Raw genomic sequence first — 17,728 nt, 5'->3', positions numbered from 1 at the left:
GTTGCTTTTTGCTTGTTGAATAATTTAAGTTCCTTACAGATCCTGGATGTTAAGTTTCTGTTGGATGCTGATGTGGTGTGGCTGTATCCCCACCCACATCTCATCTTGAATTGTAGTTTCCATAATTTCCACCTGTTATGGGAGGGGACCTGGTGGGAGATAATTGAATCATGGGGGCAGTTTCCCCATATTGTTCTCGTGTTAGAGAATAAGTCTCATGAGATCTGATGGATCCAAAGGAAACCCCTTCCGCTTGTCATTCATTCTCTCTCTTGCCTGCTGCCGTGTAAGACATGCTTTTCACCTTCCAGTATGATTGTGAGGCCTCCCCAGCCACATGGAACTGTGGGTCCATTAAACCTCTTGCTCTTTCAATTTACCCAGTCCCAGGTGTGTCTTTATCAGCAGTGTGAAAACGGACTAATGCAGAGGCATAGTTTGCAAATATTTTTTCCTATCCTGTAGATTGTCTATTTACCTGTTAATATTTGCTTTTGTTGTTGAGAAGTGCTTTGGTTTAATTAGGTCCCACTTGGTCTTTTTTTTTTTTTTCTTGTAGTTGCTTTTGGAGATGTCCTCAAGAAATCTTTGCCAAGGCCTGTGTCCAGCGTGGTGTGGCCTACATTTTCTTCTAGGGTTTTTATGGTTTTAGGTCTTACGTTTAAATCTTTAAGCCATCTTAAGTTTCAATCTTAAGGATGGAGTCAACGTTTCAATCAAAGGAAGGAGTCAAGTTTCAATCTTCTGCATATGGCTAACCAGCTATCCCAGCACCATTTATTGAATAGGGAGCCCTTTCTCCACTTCTTGTTATTGTCGACTTTGTTGAAGATCAAATGTTTGTAGGTGTGTGGCTTTACTTCTGGTTTCTCTAAACAGTTCCATTGGTCTATGTGTCTGTTTTTGTACCAGTACCATGCTGTTTTGGTTACGAGAGCCTTATAATATATTTTGAAGTCAGGTAGTGTGATTCCTCCAGCTTTGTTCTTTTTGCTTAGGGTTGCTTTGGCTATTCAGGCTTTTTGTTTTTTTTTGGATCCATATGAATTTTATGATTCTTTTTTTTCTAATTCTGTGAAAAATAATGCTGGTGGTCTGATAGGAATAGCATTGAATCTGTAAATTGCTCTGGGTAATGTTGCCATTTTAACAATATTGATTCTTCCTCTCCATGAGCATGGAATGTTGTTCTGTTTGTTTGTATTATCTCTGACTTCTTTCAGCAGTGTTTTTTAATTCTCATAGAGATCTTTCACTTTCTTGGTTAGCTATAATCCCAGATATTTAATTCTTCTTGTACATGTTGTAAATGGGATTGCATTCTTGATTTGGATCTCAGCTTGGAAATTATTGATGTATAGAAATGATATTAGTTTTTTGGTTTCTGTTTTTGTTTTTGTTTTCTAAGGGTCAGTGACTTGTCTGCTACTGGTTTTTATACATTGATTTTTTATCCTGAAACTTTACTGAAGTCATTTATTAGTTCGAGGAGTCTTTTGGCAGAGTTTTTAGGGGTTTCTATGTATAGTATATCATCTATGAAGAAAGATAATTTGACTTCCTCTTTTCCTATTTGGATACCTTTGATTTCTTTCCCTTGCCTGATTGCTCTGGCTAGGACTTCCAGTACTATGTTGAATAGGAGTGGTGAGAGTGGGCATTTTGTTTCATTCCAGTTCTCACAGGAAATGCTCCCAACTTTTGCCTGTTCAATATGATGTTGCCTTTGGGTTTGTAATTGATGGATCTTATTATTTTGAGGCATATTCCTTTTATCTTTTGTCCTTTGATGCCTAATTTGTTGAAGGTTTTTTAACATGAAGGGACACTGAATTTTACTGAAAGCCCTTCCTGTGTCTATTGAGATGATCATATGGTTCCTGTTTTCAATTCTGTTTAGTGTCATAGAAGGATTTAGGGAGGAGTTCCTACTTTTTGGCTTTTTGAAGTAATTTTAGTAGGATTGGTACTAGCTCTGCTTTGTATGTCTGGTAGAATTCAGCTGTGAATTTGTCTGGTTCAGGGTTTTTTTTGGTTGGTAGGGTTTTTTTTTAATTAGCAATTCCATTTTGAAAGTCGTTATTCATCTGTTCAGGATTTGAATTTCTTCCTTATTCGATATTGCAAGGTTGTATGTTTCCGGGAATTTATCTATTTCTTCTGGGTTTGTGTGCGTAGAGGTATTTATAATAATCTCTGAGGATCTTCGTGTTTCTATGGGATTGCTTGTAATATCACCTTTGTCATTTCTGATTGTGCTTATTTAGGTACTCTCTCTATTTTTGTTAATCTAGCTCATGGTCTACCAACTTTATTATTTCAAAAAATGAACTTTCTTTGTATGTGTTTTTGTGTCTCAATTTCATCCAATTCTGCTCTGATTTTGATTTTTTCTTTTCTTCTGCTAGCTTTGGGATTGGTTTGTTCTTTTTTTTTTTTCTAGTTCTTCCAGGTGTAATGTTATGTTGTTAATTTGAGATCTTTCTAACTTTTTGGTGTAGTTGTTTAGTGTTATAAACTTTCCTCTTCACACTGCTATAGCTGTGTTCTGGTGTGTTGTGTCACTGTTTTCATTAGTTTCAAATAATTTTTTGATTTCTGCCTTAATTTCATTCTTTACCCAAAAGTCATCTAGGAGCAAAATGTTTAATTATGATGTAATTGGATAGCTTTGAGAGATCTTCTTGTTTTTTATTCGTATTTCTATTACATGTGGGCCAAGAGTGTAGTTGGTATGATTTCAATTTTCTTTGGATGTTTCTGGGACTTGCTTTATGGCATGTGGCTGATCTTAGAGTATGTGCCATATGCAGATAAGAAGAATATATACTCTGTTGTTGTTGGGTATTCTGTAGACGTCTAGAAGACCCAGTTGATCAAGGGTTGAGTTTGAGTCCAGAATATCTTTGTTAGTTTTCTGCCTCTGTGATCTGTCTAATGCTGTCAGTGGGGTATTGAAGTCTCCCCCTATTATTGTGTTTATCTATATCTCTTCATAGGTCTCTAAGAACTTGTTTTATGAATTTGGGTGCCCCTATGTTGGGTGCATAAATATTTAGGGTAGTTAAGTCTTCTTGTTGAATTGAACCCTTTTTCACGATGTAAAGCCCCTCTTTGTTCTTTTTGATCATTGCTGGTTTAAAATCTGCTTCATCTGAAATAAGAATAGCAACCTCTGCTCTTTGTTGGTTTCCATTTACAAGATAGATCTTTCTCCATCCCTTTACTTGGAGCCAAAGTGTGTCATTACATGTGAGATGGGTTCTTGAAGACAGCAGACAGTTGGGTCTTGCTTCTTTATCCAACTTGTAAATCGATGCCTTTTAAGTGGGTGTTTAGCCTGTTTACATTCAAGGTTAATATTGATATGTAAGGATTTAATCCTGTGTCATTAGCTGGTTTTCATGTAAACTTGATTGTATAGTTGCTTTATAGTGCAAGTGAGCTACGTATTTGTGTTTTTGTGGAGGCAGGTATCTTTCTTTAGTTTCCGTGTTTAGCACTCCCTTCAGGATCTTTGTAAAGCAGGTCTAATGATAGTAAATTCCTTTAGTGTTCACTTGTCTAAAAAGGATTTTTCCTTCTTTGCTTATGGTGCTTAGTTTTGTGGGATGTGAAATTCATGATTGGAAATTTTTTTCTTTAAGGATGCTGAAAATAGGGCCCCCAGTGTCTTCTGACTTGTAAGGTTTTTTCTGAAATGTCTGCTGTTATCCTTAAATGTTCTCTTTGTAAGTGACCTGCTCTTTCTCTCTAGCTGCTTTTCATAGTTTTTCTTTCACATCAACCTGGGAGAATCTGATGACCGTGTGCCTTGGGGATGGTCATCTTATATAGTATCTCACAGAGGTTTTCTGAATTCCTTGAATATCATGTCAACCTCTAGTGACACTGGGAAATTTTTCTTTTTTTTCTTTTTTCTTTTTTTTTTTTTTTGAGATGGAGTCTCGCTCTGTCACCCAGGCTGGAGTGCAGTGGCGCGATCTTGGCTCACTGCAAGCTCCGCCTCCCGGGTTCACACCATTCTCCTGCCTCAGCCTCCGAGTAGCTGGGACTACAGGCGCCTGCCACCACACCCGGCTAGATTTTTGTATTTTTAGTAGAGACAGGGTTTCACCATGTTAGCCAGGATGGTCTTGATCTCCTGACCTCGTGATCCACCCGCCTCGGCCTCCCAAAGTGCTGGGATTACCGGCTTGAGCCACCGCGCCCAGCCAGGATTCATGGACTGTATCCTCAAATATGTTTCCCAAGTTGCTTACTCTCTCTCCTTCTCTTTCAGAAAAGCCAGTGAGTCATGGGTTTGGTCTTTTTACATAATCCCGTACTTTTCAGAGGTTTTATTCATTTTTTAACAGTCTTTTTTTCTTTATGTTTGTCTGCCTGTGTTGATTTGAAAGAGCTGCCTTTATGCTCTAAAATTATTTTCTCAGCCTTGTCTATTCTGATGTTAATGCTTCCAATTTTATTATGAAATTCTTATATTGAATTTTTCAATTTCAGAAGTTCAGTCTGGTTATTCTTAAAATGGCTATGTTGTATTTCAACTCTCAAATCATTTCCTTGGATTGAGTTTCAACTTTCTCCTGTATCTCATTGAGCTTCCTTGCCATCTAGACGCTGAATCCTATGTCTGTCATTTCAGTTTGATTAAGAACCATTGCTGGGCAGCTAGTGTGTTCATTTGTAGGCAAGAAGACACTCTGGCTTTTCGAATTGCCAGAGTTCTTGTGTTTTGTTTTGTTTTTTTTTTCTCATCTGTGAGTGCTGATGTTCTTTTATCCTTTTGAAGTTGCTGTCCTGGGGATGGAGCTTTTTGTTTTTATGTTCCTTATTTCTCATAAGAGTTTTGATGTTGTGTAAGTTGGATATAGTTGATTGGCTTTGTTTCTGAATTTTTTCATAGGGCCGAGGTTCAGCTCAGCACTCCTGGGCTATATGTTCTAACCCTGGTGAGCTGGGATCAGGCCTGTGGGTGTGTCCTCTGGCCCCTTGAGGTTTAGTACCAGCTTCACTGGGAGGTCAAGGTGCAGCTAGGCTGCTGGCCAAAGCACTCCATCAGGGGCCACCAGCCAAACTGCCCCATTGGTGGTTGCTGGCAAAAGTGCCCTGGCAGGGTGGTGGGGGCCACTGGCAAAAGTGCTCCAGTAGGGCCGTCTTTTTTAGTGTAGGCATTTAGTGCTAAAAATTTCACTTAGCACAGTTTTAACTGTGTGTGCCATGAATTTTGATATGTTGTGCTTTTATTTGAATTACATGTAATGTATTATCTTCTCTTTGACCCATGGATTATTTCATAACGTGTTGTTTAATTTCCAAGTGTTTGGATATTTTCATTATCTTTCTGTTATTGATTTCTACCTTGACTATATTGTGGTCAGAGAACACACTCTGAATGATTATAATTTTGCCGAAGTATGTTTTATGACCCAGCATTAAGTCTATCATGGTATGTGTTCCATGGGCAATTGAAAAGAACATATACTCTGCTCTTGTTGGGTACGGTGTTCCATAAATAGTCATTAGGTCCTGTTGATTAATGATATTGTTGAGTTCTTTTCTATCTTTGTTGATTTTTTGTTTAGTTGCTCTATCTATATAATTCATATATAGGATTGCTATATATTCTTAGTGGGTTGACCTATTTATCACTCTGTAATTCCCTTCTCTGCAGCCATTTTCTTTACTCTAAATATTAACTTATCTGATATTAATATAGCCATGGCTTCTGTCCTTTCATTAATACTTACATGATATATTTTTTAAAATATTTTTACTTTCAACCTTCCTATATCATTTTATTCAAAATGAGTTTCATATAGTATATAGTTGAGTCTTTTTTTAAAAAAATCCACTCAGCCAGTGTGTTTTTGTTGTCATATTTAGCCCATTTACATTTAATGTAATTATTAATATGTTAGGATTTAAAACTCATTTAACTTTTTATTTTCTACTTGTTCCTGTCTTTTTTGTTTCTTTGTTTCTTCTTCCCTTCCTTTGAGTTACTTTAATGTTTTTGGAAATCCACTTTATCTATAGTGTTTTTGAGTGTATGTCTTTGATAGTTTTCTTTTAGTTATTGTTCTAGATATAATATTCATATACATATTCCTAACTTATTAAAGTTTACTGGTGTCATAATGTTACCAGTTTGGGTGAAATATAGAAACTTTTCCTTCCTTTATGACATTTTACTTATCCCCTCATTTATATTATAATTGTTTAAATATTTCCTCTATGTGCATTTAAAAGGACATCAGACAGTGGTATGATGTTTGATTGAACTGTCAAGCATAAAACTCAAGAGAAGGAATGCTTACTGTACTGACTCATGTTGTTTGTCATGTTCTTGCATTCTTCCTGATGCTCCAAAATTCCTTTTTTTATATTTCTCTTCTACATAGAGACATAAATTTAGTTATTCTTTCAGAGTTGGTCTGGTGAAAAACACAATTTTCCTTTACCTGGGGATATCTTTATTTCCCCCTTATTCCTGAAGGATACCTTCACTGGGTATCTGGATTGATAGACCTGTGGGATTCTGGGTTGACATATTTTTCTTTCAGCACTTGAAAAATGTGCTATTTCCTTGTGGCCTCCATTGTTTCTGATAAGAAATCCCCTGTCATTTGAATTGTGTTTTCCTTGTAGGTAAGGTGTCATTTTTCTCTGGCTGCTGTCAAGATTTTTCTTTGTAGGTTTTCAGAAACTTAATTATTATGTGTCTTGGAGGAGATTTGGGTTTACCCTATTTGGAGTATGTTTAGCTTCTTAAATTTTTAGGTTCGTGTTTCTTCCAAACTTGAGAAGTTTTCAGCCATTACTTTTCTGAATACCTTTTCACACCTGTCATCTTGTCTTCTTTCTGTCCTCTTTTTGAAACTCTGATAGCATGAATATTATATCTTTGGCTATAGCCCTGCAGTTGCTGAAGCTTTATCAATTTTTTTTACTGTTTTCTCTGTGTTGTTGACATTGACTAATTCCTATGGTTTTATCCTCAGTTCACTGATTCTTTCCTTTGTCTCTCCATCCTTCTGTTATGTGCATCCACTGAGATTTTTATTTTGATTATTGTATCTTTCAGTAATAATATTTCAATTTGGCTTTTATTTTTATCATCTATTTTCTGAGACATCCTACTTTTTCATTTGTTTCAAGTGTGTTCATAATTGCTCATTGAAGCATTTTTATCATAGCTGGTTTAAAATCTTTCTTAGGCAATTGTAACATCTCAGTCATCCCAGTGTTGGTTTCTGTGGATTGTCTCTTTTCTATTTCTTTTGTCATCTTCTTTGTTCTTTGTATGACCAGTTATTTTCTGTTGAAATCTGGACATTTTTGTATTATGTCATGATTCTGGATCTCATTTAAACTTTGCATTTTAACTGTCTCTTTTTGAACACTGCCTTTATGGGGGTAGGGGGTGGTGATGGTAATTCCTTGTAACTGACATGTGGAGATGGAAGTCTAGATTCCCCAGGAGGCCTCTGTTGATACCTGAGGGTGGGGTCTTTTTACTGCTTGCTTAGGGAGAGGGGTGGAAGTTTCAACTTCCCAGATGGTCTCCGCTGACACTGTAGGGGTTGTGGTAATTACAACCCAATGGAGATGAAAGTTCTGGATCCCTACTTGGCCTTCTCTGACACTAGCTGGTAGGGCTAGGGGGAGGCCTTATTACAGCCTCATGAAAGAGGAAGTCTAGACTCCCACTTGGCCTTTGTTGGCATGGGTAGGGGGAGGCTATATGTTTTTCTGTGGTGTTTTGCTGGAGTAGAGCTGTTAATATCTAATATTTTTCTGTCTTGCTGAGTTGATTCTTTCCTGACTCCTTGATTAGAGAGAGGCTGCTTTAGTTTTGTGTTTTGTGTGTGTGTGTGTGTGTGTGTGTGTGTATGTGTATACACGTTGGTGTTTCCAGATTGCTGCCCTCTTTAACTCCAAGTCTGAGGTACATGAGACAGAAAGAAAACCCAGGGAATCCACCACTGTGTCCTTCTCTGCTCTTCCTTCTTATTGCCATCCTTCAGAGTCTTATGCTTGTTTTACGTATGCTCAGAGATTCTAGTTGTACTTAGTGGGAAGAAGTATGTCATCTCTAGAAGTGGATTCCTTCTTCCCAGGGTTATATTTTCTCCAAGATATGCCACGGACAGAAGTTCATAGGAGATGCTTAAGCTCCCATATCTATGCATTGTTGTGTTTGTTTTTTATGTCTTAGAGCACAGTTTCTTCTGACTTCCAGGAAGGCTGAGATGGCTGGGCTAAGGGATACAGGGTCCTCTCAGACTGCTCCGTACAGATGATTCTGAGTAGTTGACCGACTGTTGTTCTGGAAGAACTGAGCGCTTGTCAGACTGCTCAGTACAGAGCATTCTGAGTAGTTGACTGACTTGTTCTGGAAGAACTGAACCCTTGTCAGACTGCTCCTTACAGATGATTCTGAGTAGTTGACTGACTGTTGTTCTGGAAAAACTGAGCCCTTGTCAGACTGCTCAATACAGATGATTGGGAGTAGTTGACCGACTGTTGTTCTGGAAGAACTGAGCCCTTATCATAGATCCCAAAGTTGACATAACTCAGACTTACATGCTTTTCAGATAAAAATTGTAAATTTAAGTTATTTAAGTTTTATAAATGATTTTTTTCATGGAAAGTTCTTTTTGTGCCATTGATTTTCTGCTTCCTGATAAATATTAATATTAAGACAATCCTTTTTAGGAATGGCATGGTCAAAATATCCTTATTTTCTAAATCCACAATAATAGATATTATACTAACATTGCAAATGTGCTTTCAATTGAGGATACTCCCGAGAATGGATCAGAAGTAGCTATATAAACAAAAGTACATTTCATAGTGGGTGTTTTTAAGTTGCTTTGGCAAATGGGATAAACTTGGTTATTATTAAGTACATTTAATCCTAAATTGGGTAACAGTGAGTGTGGGGCCTGTTCTGTCAGCGACCTGTTCTCTAAGTGATACATTTCAACTAGAGTGGCTTAGAGTAACTTGGAGGCCATCCTAATGGTGAATTTTCCTATCATTCTTCACTTCGGGTAATGCCATTTAGGCTTTTGAGATTTAGAAATATGACAATTGCTTTAATTTGCCATCTATAACATTTAAAAATTGTTAAAATCTAGATTTGCATGTGAAAAAAATTGTGTGTTCATGAAGATAGCTTATATCTACTGAGCTCTTTTAATTCCATTCAGAATATGTGGTTCTTCTCATGTTCTGGACTTCCTATGCCACACACACACATACACACACACACATACACACAAGCACAGAGCCATCCTGATTTGAAGATTTTGGTAATGTGTTTTTGTACAGGGCATAAAAATATATCTCTATAATTACATGATATTTAGTGATTAGATAATTATGGATAATTGCATGGGGTAGTTCTAAGTGCTAAAGTGTTACCATAAGATCTAAAATGTAAAAATTGCATAATAATTATTCTTGAGAGTTATTTGGTAATTTTGAGCATAATTATCATGTGATCCACAGTGCATGTAATTAATGCATAATCACATGGATTTTGCCTTCATAACTACTTCACCCTTGTTATGAAGCTCTTTGTCATAACATTTGAGTATAAATATAATGTAATTGGCTCCCGGATACAGTACATTAAGCCCCATGATAATTGCTTTCACGGTAACACTACCCCTTATTCCATTCCAATTGCTGTCTTTTAAGATTTTGTTAGGAAGAACGAAATACCTAAGATACGGTGGTGGGCAGTTAGAGGAGTGGGTGAGTGGTGGGTACTATGTGCTCATTGTGGATGAGGAGTATCTTTGCTGTGACCACAGTATTTCCATGTAGATGGAAGATGTCTCCATTTTTCATAATAGACAAAAATCTGTCTTCTGACTAAACTTGTATTTGGTGTAAGACTCCTTGCTGTCAGCCATAGTCAGCACCCATTAAGTCTCTCCCTCTATTTGTTTTTAATTTTTAATTTTTGTGGGTACAGAGGTGTATATATTTATGGGATACATGGGATATTTTGATACAGGCATATAATCATAATAATCACATCAGGGTAAGTGGGATATTCATCGCCTAAAGTATTTATCCTTTCATTGTGTTACAAATAATCCAGTTATACTCTTGGTTATTTTTAAATGTACAATAATTATTGTTGACTGTAGTTACCCTGTTGTGCTATCAAGTACCAGATCTTATTCATTCTACTTAACTATATTTTTGTACTCATTAACCATTCCCACTTACCCCCCACCCGCTGCCAATTTCCTTCCCAGTAACAATGGTTACTTCCTTCTGGTAACCATCGTTCTATTCTCTATCTCTGTAAGTTCAGTTGTTTTAATTTTTAGTTCCCACAAATCGATGAGAACATGCAAAATTTGTCTTTCTATATCTGGCTTATTTCACTTAATGTAATGATTTTCAGTTCCATCCATGTTGTTGCAAGGGACAGAATCTTACGTTTTTATGGCTGAATAGTTCTCCATTTTGTAGAGGTACCACATTTTTAAAAAATCCATTTGTCTGTTGATGGACATTTAGGTTGCTTCTAAATGTTTGCTATTGTTAACAGTGCTGCAATAAACATGGGAGTGTGGATATCTAGTTGATACACTGATTACCTTTCTTTTGGGTATAAACCTGGCCGTGGGTATAAACCTAGCCGTGGGATTGCTAGATTATATTATAGCTCTATTTTCAGCTTTTTAAGGAACCCCCACACTGCTCTCCATAATAGTTGTACTAATTTACAATTCCACCAGCAGTGTGTATGAGGATTCTATATCCTCACCAGCATTTATTATTGCCTGTCTTTTGGACAAAAGCCATTTTAACTGGGGTGAGATGATATCTCATTGCAGTTTTGATTTGCATTTATCTGATGATCAGTGATGTTGAGCATCTTTTCATATACCTGTTTGCCATTTGAATGTCTTTTTTGAGAAATGTCTATTCAGAGCTATATCTATTTGCCCATTTTAAATTAGATTATCAAAATTTTTTCTACAGAGTTGTTTGAGCTTTTTATATATTCTGGTTATTAATCCCTTGTCAGATGAATACTTTGCAAATGTTTTCTCCTATTCTGTGGGTGTCTCTTCACTTTGTTGATTGTTTCCTTTGCTGTGCAGAGGTTTTTTAACTTGATGTGATCCCATCTGTCCAATTTTGCTTTGGTTGCCTGTGCTTGTGGAGCATTACTCAAGTTGCTTTGGCTGCCTGTGCTTATAGGGTATTACTAAAGAAATCTTTACACTATTCAATGTCCTGGGGAGTTTTCCCAATGTTTTCCTGTAGTCATTTCATAGTTTGAGGTCTTAGATTTAGTCTTCAATCCATTTTTATGTGATTTTTGTATACGACAAGATAGGAGTCTAGTTTCGTTCTTCTGCATGTGGTTATCTAGTTTTCCCAGCACCATTTATTGAAGAGACTGTCCTGTCTCCAGGACAGTTAACAACTGTTGACGATTTTTGCATCAATATTCATCAGGGATATTGGCCTGTAGTTTTATTTTTTGATATGTCTTTGGTTTTGGTATCAGGGTAATACTGGCTTCATGGAATGAATTTGGAGGTATTTCCTCTTCCTCTGTCTTCTGGAATAGTTTGAGTAAAGTTCTTCTTTAAATATTTGGTAAAATTCAGCAGTGAAGTGATCAAGTCCCAGGCTTTTCTTTGCTTGGAGACTTTATTACAGCTTCAATCTCATTATTTGTTATTGATCTGTTCAGGTTTTGGATTTCTTCATGGTTCAGTCTCAGTAGGTTCTATGTGTCTAAGAATTTGTCTATTTCTCCTGGGTTTTCTAATTTACTGGCATGTAGTTGCTCCTAGTAGCCTCTAATGATCCTTTGAATTACTGCAGTACTGGTTGTAATGTCTCCTTTTTCATCTCTGATTTTATTTATTTGGCTCTTTTCTCCTTTTTTCTTAGTCTGGATAATGGTTTGTCGATTTCGTTTATCTTTTCAAAAACCAATGTTTTGTTTTCATTGATCTTTTGTATTGTTTTCTTCATTCCCACTTCATTTATTTCTGCTCTGATCTTTATTATTTCTTTTCTTTTACTAATTTTGGGTTTGGTTTGCTCTTTTCTAGTTCTTTAAGATGCATCAATAGATTGAGGGTTTTCTCTATTTTTTTTTTTTGATGTAGGTGTTTATAGCTATAAACTTTCCTCTTAGTACTGCTTTTGCTGCGTCCCACAGGTTTTTGGTATGTTGTGTTTGTATTATTATTTGTTTCAAGAAATCTCTAAATTTTCTTCTTAATTTATTCATTGACCCACTGGTCATTCAGAAGTGTATTGTTTAATTTCCATGTGTTTGTATAGTTTCCAGAATTTTCCCTGTTACTGATTTCTAATTCCGTTGTGGTCAGAGAAGATACTTGATGTAATTTCAGTTTGTTTTTGAATTTTTAAAGATGCATTTTGTTGCCATAATGTATGGGCTGTTCTTGAGAATTATTCATGTGTTGAGGAGAAGAATGTGGATTTCAAAGCCATTGAATGAAATGTTCTGTAAATGTCAATTAGGTCCATTTGGTCAGTAGTGCAGCTTGGTTGATATATCTTTGTTGAATTTCTGTCTGGATAATCTCTGTCCAGTGCTGAAAGTGGCACGTGGAAGTCTTCAACTGTTATTGTATTGGGGTCTGTCTCTTGCTTTAACTCTAATAAAATTTGTTTTATATATCTGGATGCTCCAGTATTGGGTACATATATATTTACAATTGTCATGTCCTCTTGCTTAATTTACCCCTTTATCATTATGACCTTGTCTCTTTTGGTAGTTTTGTCTTGAAATCTATTTTGTCTGATACATGTATAGCTACTCTTGCTCTTGTTTGGTTTCCGTTTGCATGGATTATCTTTTCCATCCCTTTATTTTTTTAGTCTATGTTTTTCTTTATAGGTAAAGTGTGTTTCTTGTAGGCAACAGATGAATGGGTCTTTTTTTTTTTTTTTTTAAATCCATTCAACCACTCTGTGTCTTTTGATTGGAGAGTTTAGTCCATGTGTACTCAATGTTATTTTTGATAGGTAAGAACTTACTCTTGCCAATTTTGTTGTTTTCTGATTGTTGTGTGGTCTTCTCTTTCTTATTTCTTTCCTTACTGTTTTTTTTAAGTGAAAGTGATTTTCTTTGGTGGTATGTTTTAATTTCTTGCTTTTTACTTTTTGTTGTATCTGTTTTATGTTTTTTGATTTGAGGTTACAATAAGGCTTGCAAATAACATCTTATAACCCATTATTTTAAATGGATGACGACTTAACATTGATTGCATAAGCAAGCTAACAAACCAGCACAGAGAAAACTAATAAAAACTCTACACTTTAGCTTCATCCCCCTACTTTTTAACTTTTTGTTGTTTCTATTTATATCTTTATATCTGAAAAGTTGTTGGAGTTATTTTTGATCAGTTCATCTTTTAGTCTTTTAACTCTAGATATGAGCAGTTTACACACCACGATTACAGTGTTATGATATTCTGTTTTTCTGTGTACTTACTACTACCAGTGAGTTGTGTACCTTCAGATGATTTCTTAATGCTCACTAACATTCTTTTATTTCAGACTGAAGAAATTCCTTTAGCATTTCTTATAGGACAGGTCTGGTGTTGTTGGAATCCTTCAGCTTTTGTTTGTCTGGGAAGGCATTTTTCCTTCATATTTGAAATGCATTTTTGTTGGATATACAATTTCAGAATAAAAGGATTTCTTTCCTTTAACACTTTAAATAACAATGACACTATTTCCTGACCTGTAAAGTTTCCACTGAAAAGTCTGCTGCCAGACGTACTGGAGCTCCATTGTGTGTTTTTTTCTTTGTTTCTTTTCTTTTGCATCTTTTAGGATCCTTTCTTCATTCCTCACCTTTGGGAGTTTGATAATTAAATGTTGTGAGGTAGTCTTGTTTGGGTTGAATCTGTTTAGTGTTCTATAGTCTTCTTACACTTGAACATTGACATCTTACTCTAGTCTCAAGAAGTTCTCATTATTATCCTTTCGAGTAAACTTTCTCCCCCTTTCTCTCTCTCCCTCCTCTTGAAGGGTGATAAATCTTAGATTTCTCTTTTTGAGGCCATTTTCTAGATAATGCAGTTGTGCTTCATTTTTTAAAATCCTTTTTTCTTTAGTCTCCTCTGACTGAATATTTTCAAATAGCCAGTCTTCAAGCTCACTAATTCTTTGTCTTGCTTGGTCAACTCTGCTGTCAAGAGAGTCTGAGGCATTCCGTCTGGGTCAGTTACATTTTTCAACTCCAGAGATTTTGCATGATTGTTTTTAACCATTTCAATTTCATTGTTAAGTTTATCTGATAGGATTCTGTTTGTCTTTTCTGTGTTATCTTGAATTTCACTGAATTTTTTTTAAACAACTATTTTGAATTCTTTGTCTGAAAGGTTACATATCTATCCCTGTCCCTCCAGGATTGGTCCCTGGTGCCTGACTTAGTTCATTTGGTGAGGTCATGTTTTCATGGATGGTCTTGATGCTCTTGGATGTTTGTCGGTGTCTGAGTTAGGTATTTATTGAAGTCTCTAAAATCTGGGCTTGTTTGTACTCACCCTTCTTAGGAAAGCTTTCCAGGTAATTGAAGGGACTTTGGTGTTGTCATCTAAGTTTTTAATCCCTGCAGCCATATCTGCTTTAGGGGACACTCAAAGCCCAGTAATTTCATGACTCTTTCAGACTCATAGAAGTACCACCTGGGTAGTCTTGGATACAATCCAGAAGAATTTTGTGGATTACCAGGCATACTTTTTTTTTTCTCTTACATTCTCCCAAACAGAGAATCTCTCTCACTCTGTCCTAAGATTCCTGGAGCTGGGTGAGGGGTGACACAAGCACCTCTGTGGCCACCACCACTGGGACTGTTCTGGGTCAGACCTGAAGCCAGGACATCTGAGTCTCACCCAAGGCCCATGGGGTACTGCCGGGCACCACTGTTGATTATTTGGGGCCAAAGGGCTCTATAGTCGGGAGATGATGAATCCTTCCAGTACTAGGACCTTCCCTTCAAGGCAGTGGATTTTCCTTTGACCCAGGATGTGTCTAGAAATGTCACCTGGGAGGTAGAGCCTGGAATCGGGGCCTCATGACTCTGCCCAGTACCCTATCCTACTTTGGCTGAGCAGTTATCCAAGTTGTAAGATAAAGTCCTCTTTACTCTTCCCTCTCTTCTCAAATGGAAGGAAGGAGGCTCTTTTGGAGCTGTGAGCTGGGCTGCCTAGGGTTGAGGGAGGGGTGACACAAGCACCCTTAGTTGCCCTAGCTGGTACCTCACTAGGTTGTGTGCACCCCAAGTCCAGTGGCTCCAAGCCAAGCACAACACCAGGACTTGCCCAGGAATTGTAGGTCTTCTATCATAGACAGCCTTCAAGTTTATTTAGGACCCCAGAGCACTTTAGCTCATGGTGGTGAGGCTTGTCAGAACTCAGATTCTGACCACACAGAGGTACCCCTTTGTCTCGGGCTGGTCTAAATGTTCCCTCCATGGGCACTGGCTGCATGTTGTTTTTACTGTGACAGGGCAGCACCGAGTTCCAGTACACAGTCCCACAATCACTGCGCTCTCTCTCCCAAGTGCATACGCGTTCTGTCTCTGGGGCACACAGCCACTGCAGGGGGATGGGTAAGGGGTGAATCAGCAATTCCAAATGATCTTTCCTACCTTCCTCTGTGCCTCTTTCAATGATATGGAGTTAAAACCAGGTAGTGTGACCACTCACCTGAAATTTGGTTCTTATGTAGGTGCTTTTCTGTGTGGACAGTTGTTCAATTTGGTGTTCCTGCAGGGAGGATGATCACTGGAGGCTTCTATTTGGCCATCTTTCTCCACGCTCACCCAAGTCTTTGTATTATTATTATTAATGCAGAAGAGCATCAGTTTTCTTTTTGGCCTAGAAGTTTCAGAAAGTGGGAATTTCTGTAAGGAGAAGATCTTCTTGATAAACTGCAGTGAGAGGGAGCCTTACTTTGCTGATGGGACCATCAACGTGATGGTGAAATGCAACTACTTACGAGACTGGAGCAAGAGCTTTGGCTAAACTTCCAAAACGATGACACAGGTTTTGCAACTTTTGTCCACAGGTTTCACGTGGCAGGATGACTATACTCAGTATGTGATGGACCAGGAACTTGCAGACCTCCCCAAAACCTACCTGAGGCATCCTGAAGCGTCCGGCCCAGCCAGGTAAGTGTGGATGTGGCTTGCTGCCCCTTGCTCCCGGGACACAGCCCATAGCCATTACACTTAGGATTTGTTCGTTTGTTTTAATGCAGCAAAGAACCCACTATCTTTCTGGTGCAGACGTTTCAGAAAGTTAGGATATCTGTAAGGAAAAGGTTGGTTCCCATGAGAGAAAGAGATACTGGGGTGACCCTCCAGTGAGGTGCCGTTTTCATTGAGACATGCCCAGGGGTTCTTCATTTTTCCATGAGACTCTTAGAAAAATCCTGCATCTTCAAGGCCTTGATCAAAAGCAGATAAGTCGAGAATTCCCATTTCTAAGAAATTATTTTTGCTTTAGACAAAAAGCAGAATGGAATTGTGAAAGTCTTTATCGTCCTTTCCCAGAGCAGAGCAACCTATACTGAGCTAAATATATCGTTCCATTTCTCTTATTTTGTACTTAAACTATGTGGTGATTACTAATGTCATATAAACTATCCGGTAATGTCATACATACCATGTACTAATGTCATACCCATTCTTGAAAGTGAGGAAATTGAGACATAGGGAGGTTAAAAAATTAGTTTAAAGACAAATACACAGTAAGAACGCTGGCACTGTTGGATTCCTGAGCCATCGTGCTATTTTTCATGTTTAAAAAAAAAAAGAACACATGAAAATGACGTTTCCTAAAGGTTTAGTTTGCAAAGTCCGTTTTTCCCTGACAGAGAGACTATTCTAGAGCCATAGTCTTTAGTCAGAAAGATTCCAGTAACACAAAATTTAGATAGCCGCTTTCATGCCCATGTCCATCTGATACGGAAAGCAATTAAGTGTCCTGGCAGGATCAAAAGAGTGAGAATGTGTGGAGAACTGGTAACCGACCCCCAGCACACGGCGCACACTGAGGGCAGGGGCCGCGTCTTTGTGCTTCTGTGCCTGGTGTATCTACCTTTAATACCTCCTTTATCAAAGAGAATGTGCTGTTATACTCTAAGTCTTTCCTGTAGGAAACCAAACAAAAACCCACCAAAATGTTTCCAACTTGAGCTGTGTTGAATTTCCATGTTCATGTTGGATGTGTTCAAACTCCTTGTACTCCTCTCTAAATTCCACTGGGGGCGCTGTGCACCGCCCCAGGGACCTTGAACTCCATCAAGTATAGGGATGGGTTGGGCGGCCCCAGACGGGCAAGCAACAGAGGGCTGGAGAATTGGGAGCACCAAGCAAGGGATGGCTCCTCCTCAGTCTGGGGGTGCAGAGCGGGGCAAACAGAAGCTGTCCAACGTGGGAGGAAAGAGCGCCACCGAGAGGAGAATCCAGGGAGGACCTGCCTCTGAGAAATCAAACTCAGCAGCAACCCTGGAGAGGCGCCTGGATTGTGCCTTCTAAACGTTAAACGTGGTCATTTGAAAAAATTGCCAGTTTTGATTATTTAAAACAGTGCCAGTTTTATTATGAAAAATGGTATGTTATCTTTGTTTTAAATACATAGGCTTTGACATTGGTACCAACCTACCTACCTTCCTTCCTTCCTCT

At 37.8% G+C, this 17,728-nt stretch overlaps 1 protein-coding gene across 1 annotated transcript in view; it reads left to right on the top strand.

Annotated features, from left to right (window-relative positions):
• The window catches only part of PTPRN2 (protein tyrosine phosphatase, receptor type, N polypeptide 2), a 789,125-nt gene that overhangs the window by 149,752 nt on the left and 621,645 nt on the right, over positions 1 to 17,728 (top strand). Inside the window, exon 3 of the mRNA XM_011941545.1 lies at positions 16,108 to 16,210. Within this exon, the coding sequence (XP_011796935.1) occupies positions 16,108 to 16,210 (103 nt within the window). The remainder of the gene's footprint in view (positions 1 to 16,107; positions 16,211 to 17,728) is intronic.

The sequence above is a fragment of the Colobus angolensis genome, unplaced genomic scaffold (genome assembly GCF_000951035.1).
Source record: "Colobus angolensis palliatus isolate OR3802 unplaced genomic scaffold, Cang.pa_1.0 Scaffold2, whole genome shotgun sequence".
Taxonomy (NCBI): domain Eukaryota; kingdom Metazoa; phylum Chordata; class Mammalia; order Primates; family Cercopithecidae; genus Colobus; species Colobus angolensis.
This window is presented reverse-complemented; position numbering and strand designations above follow the sequence as displayed.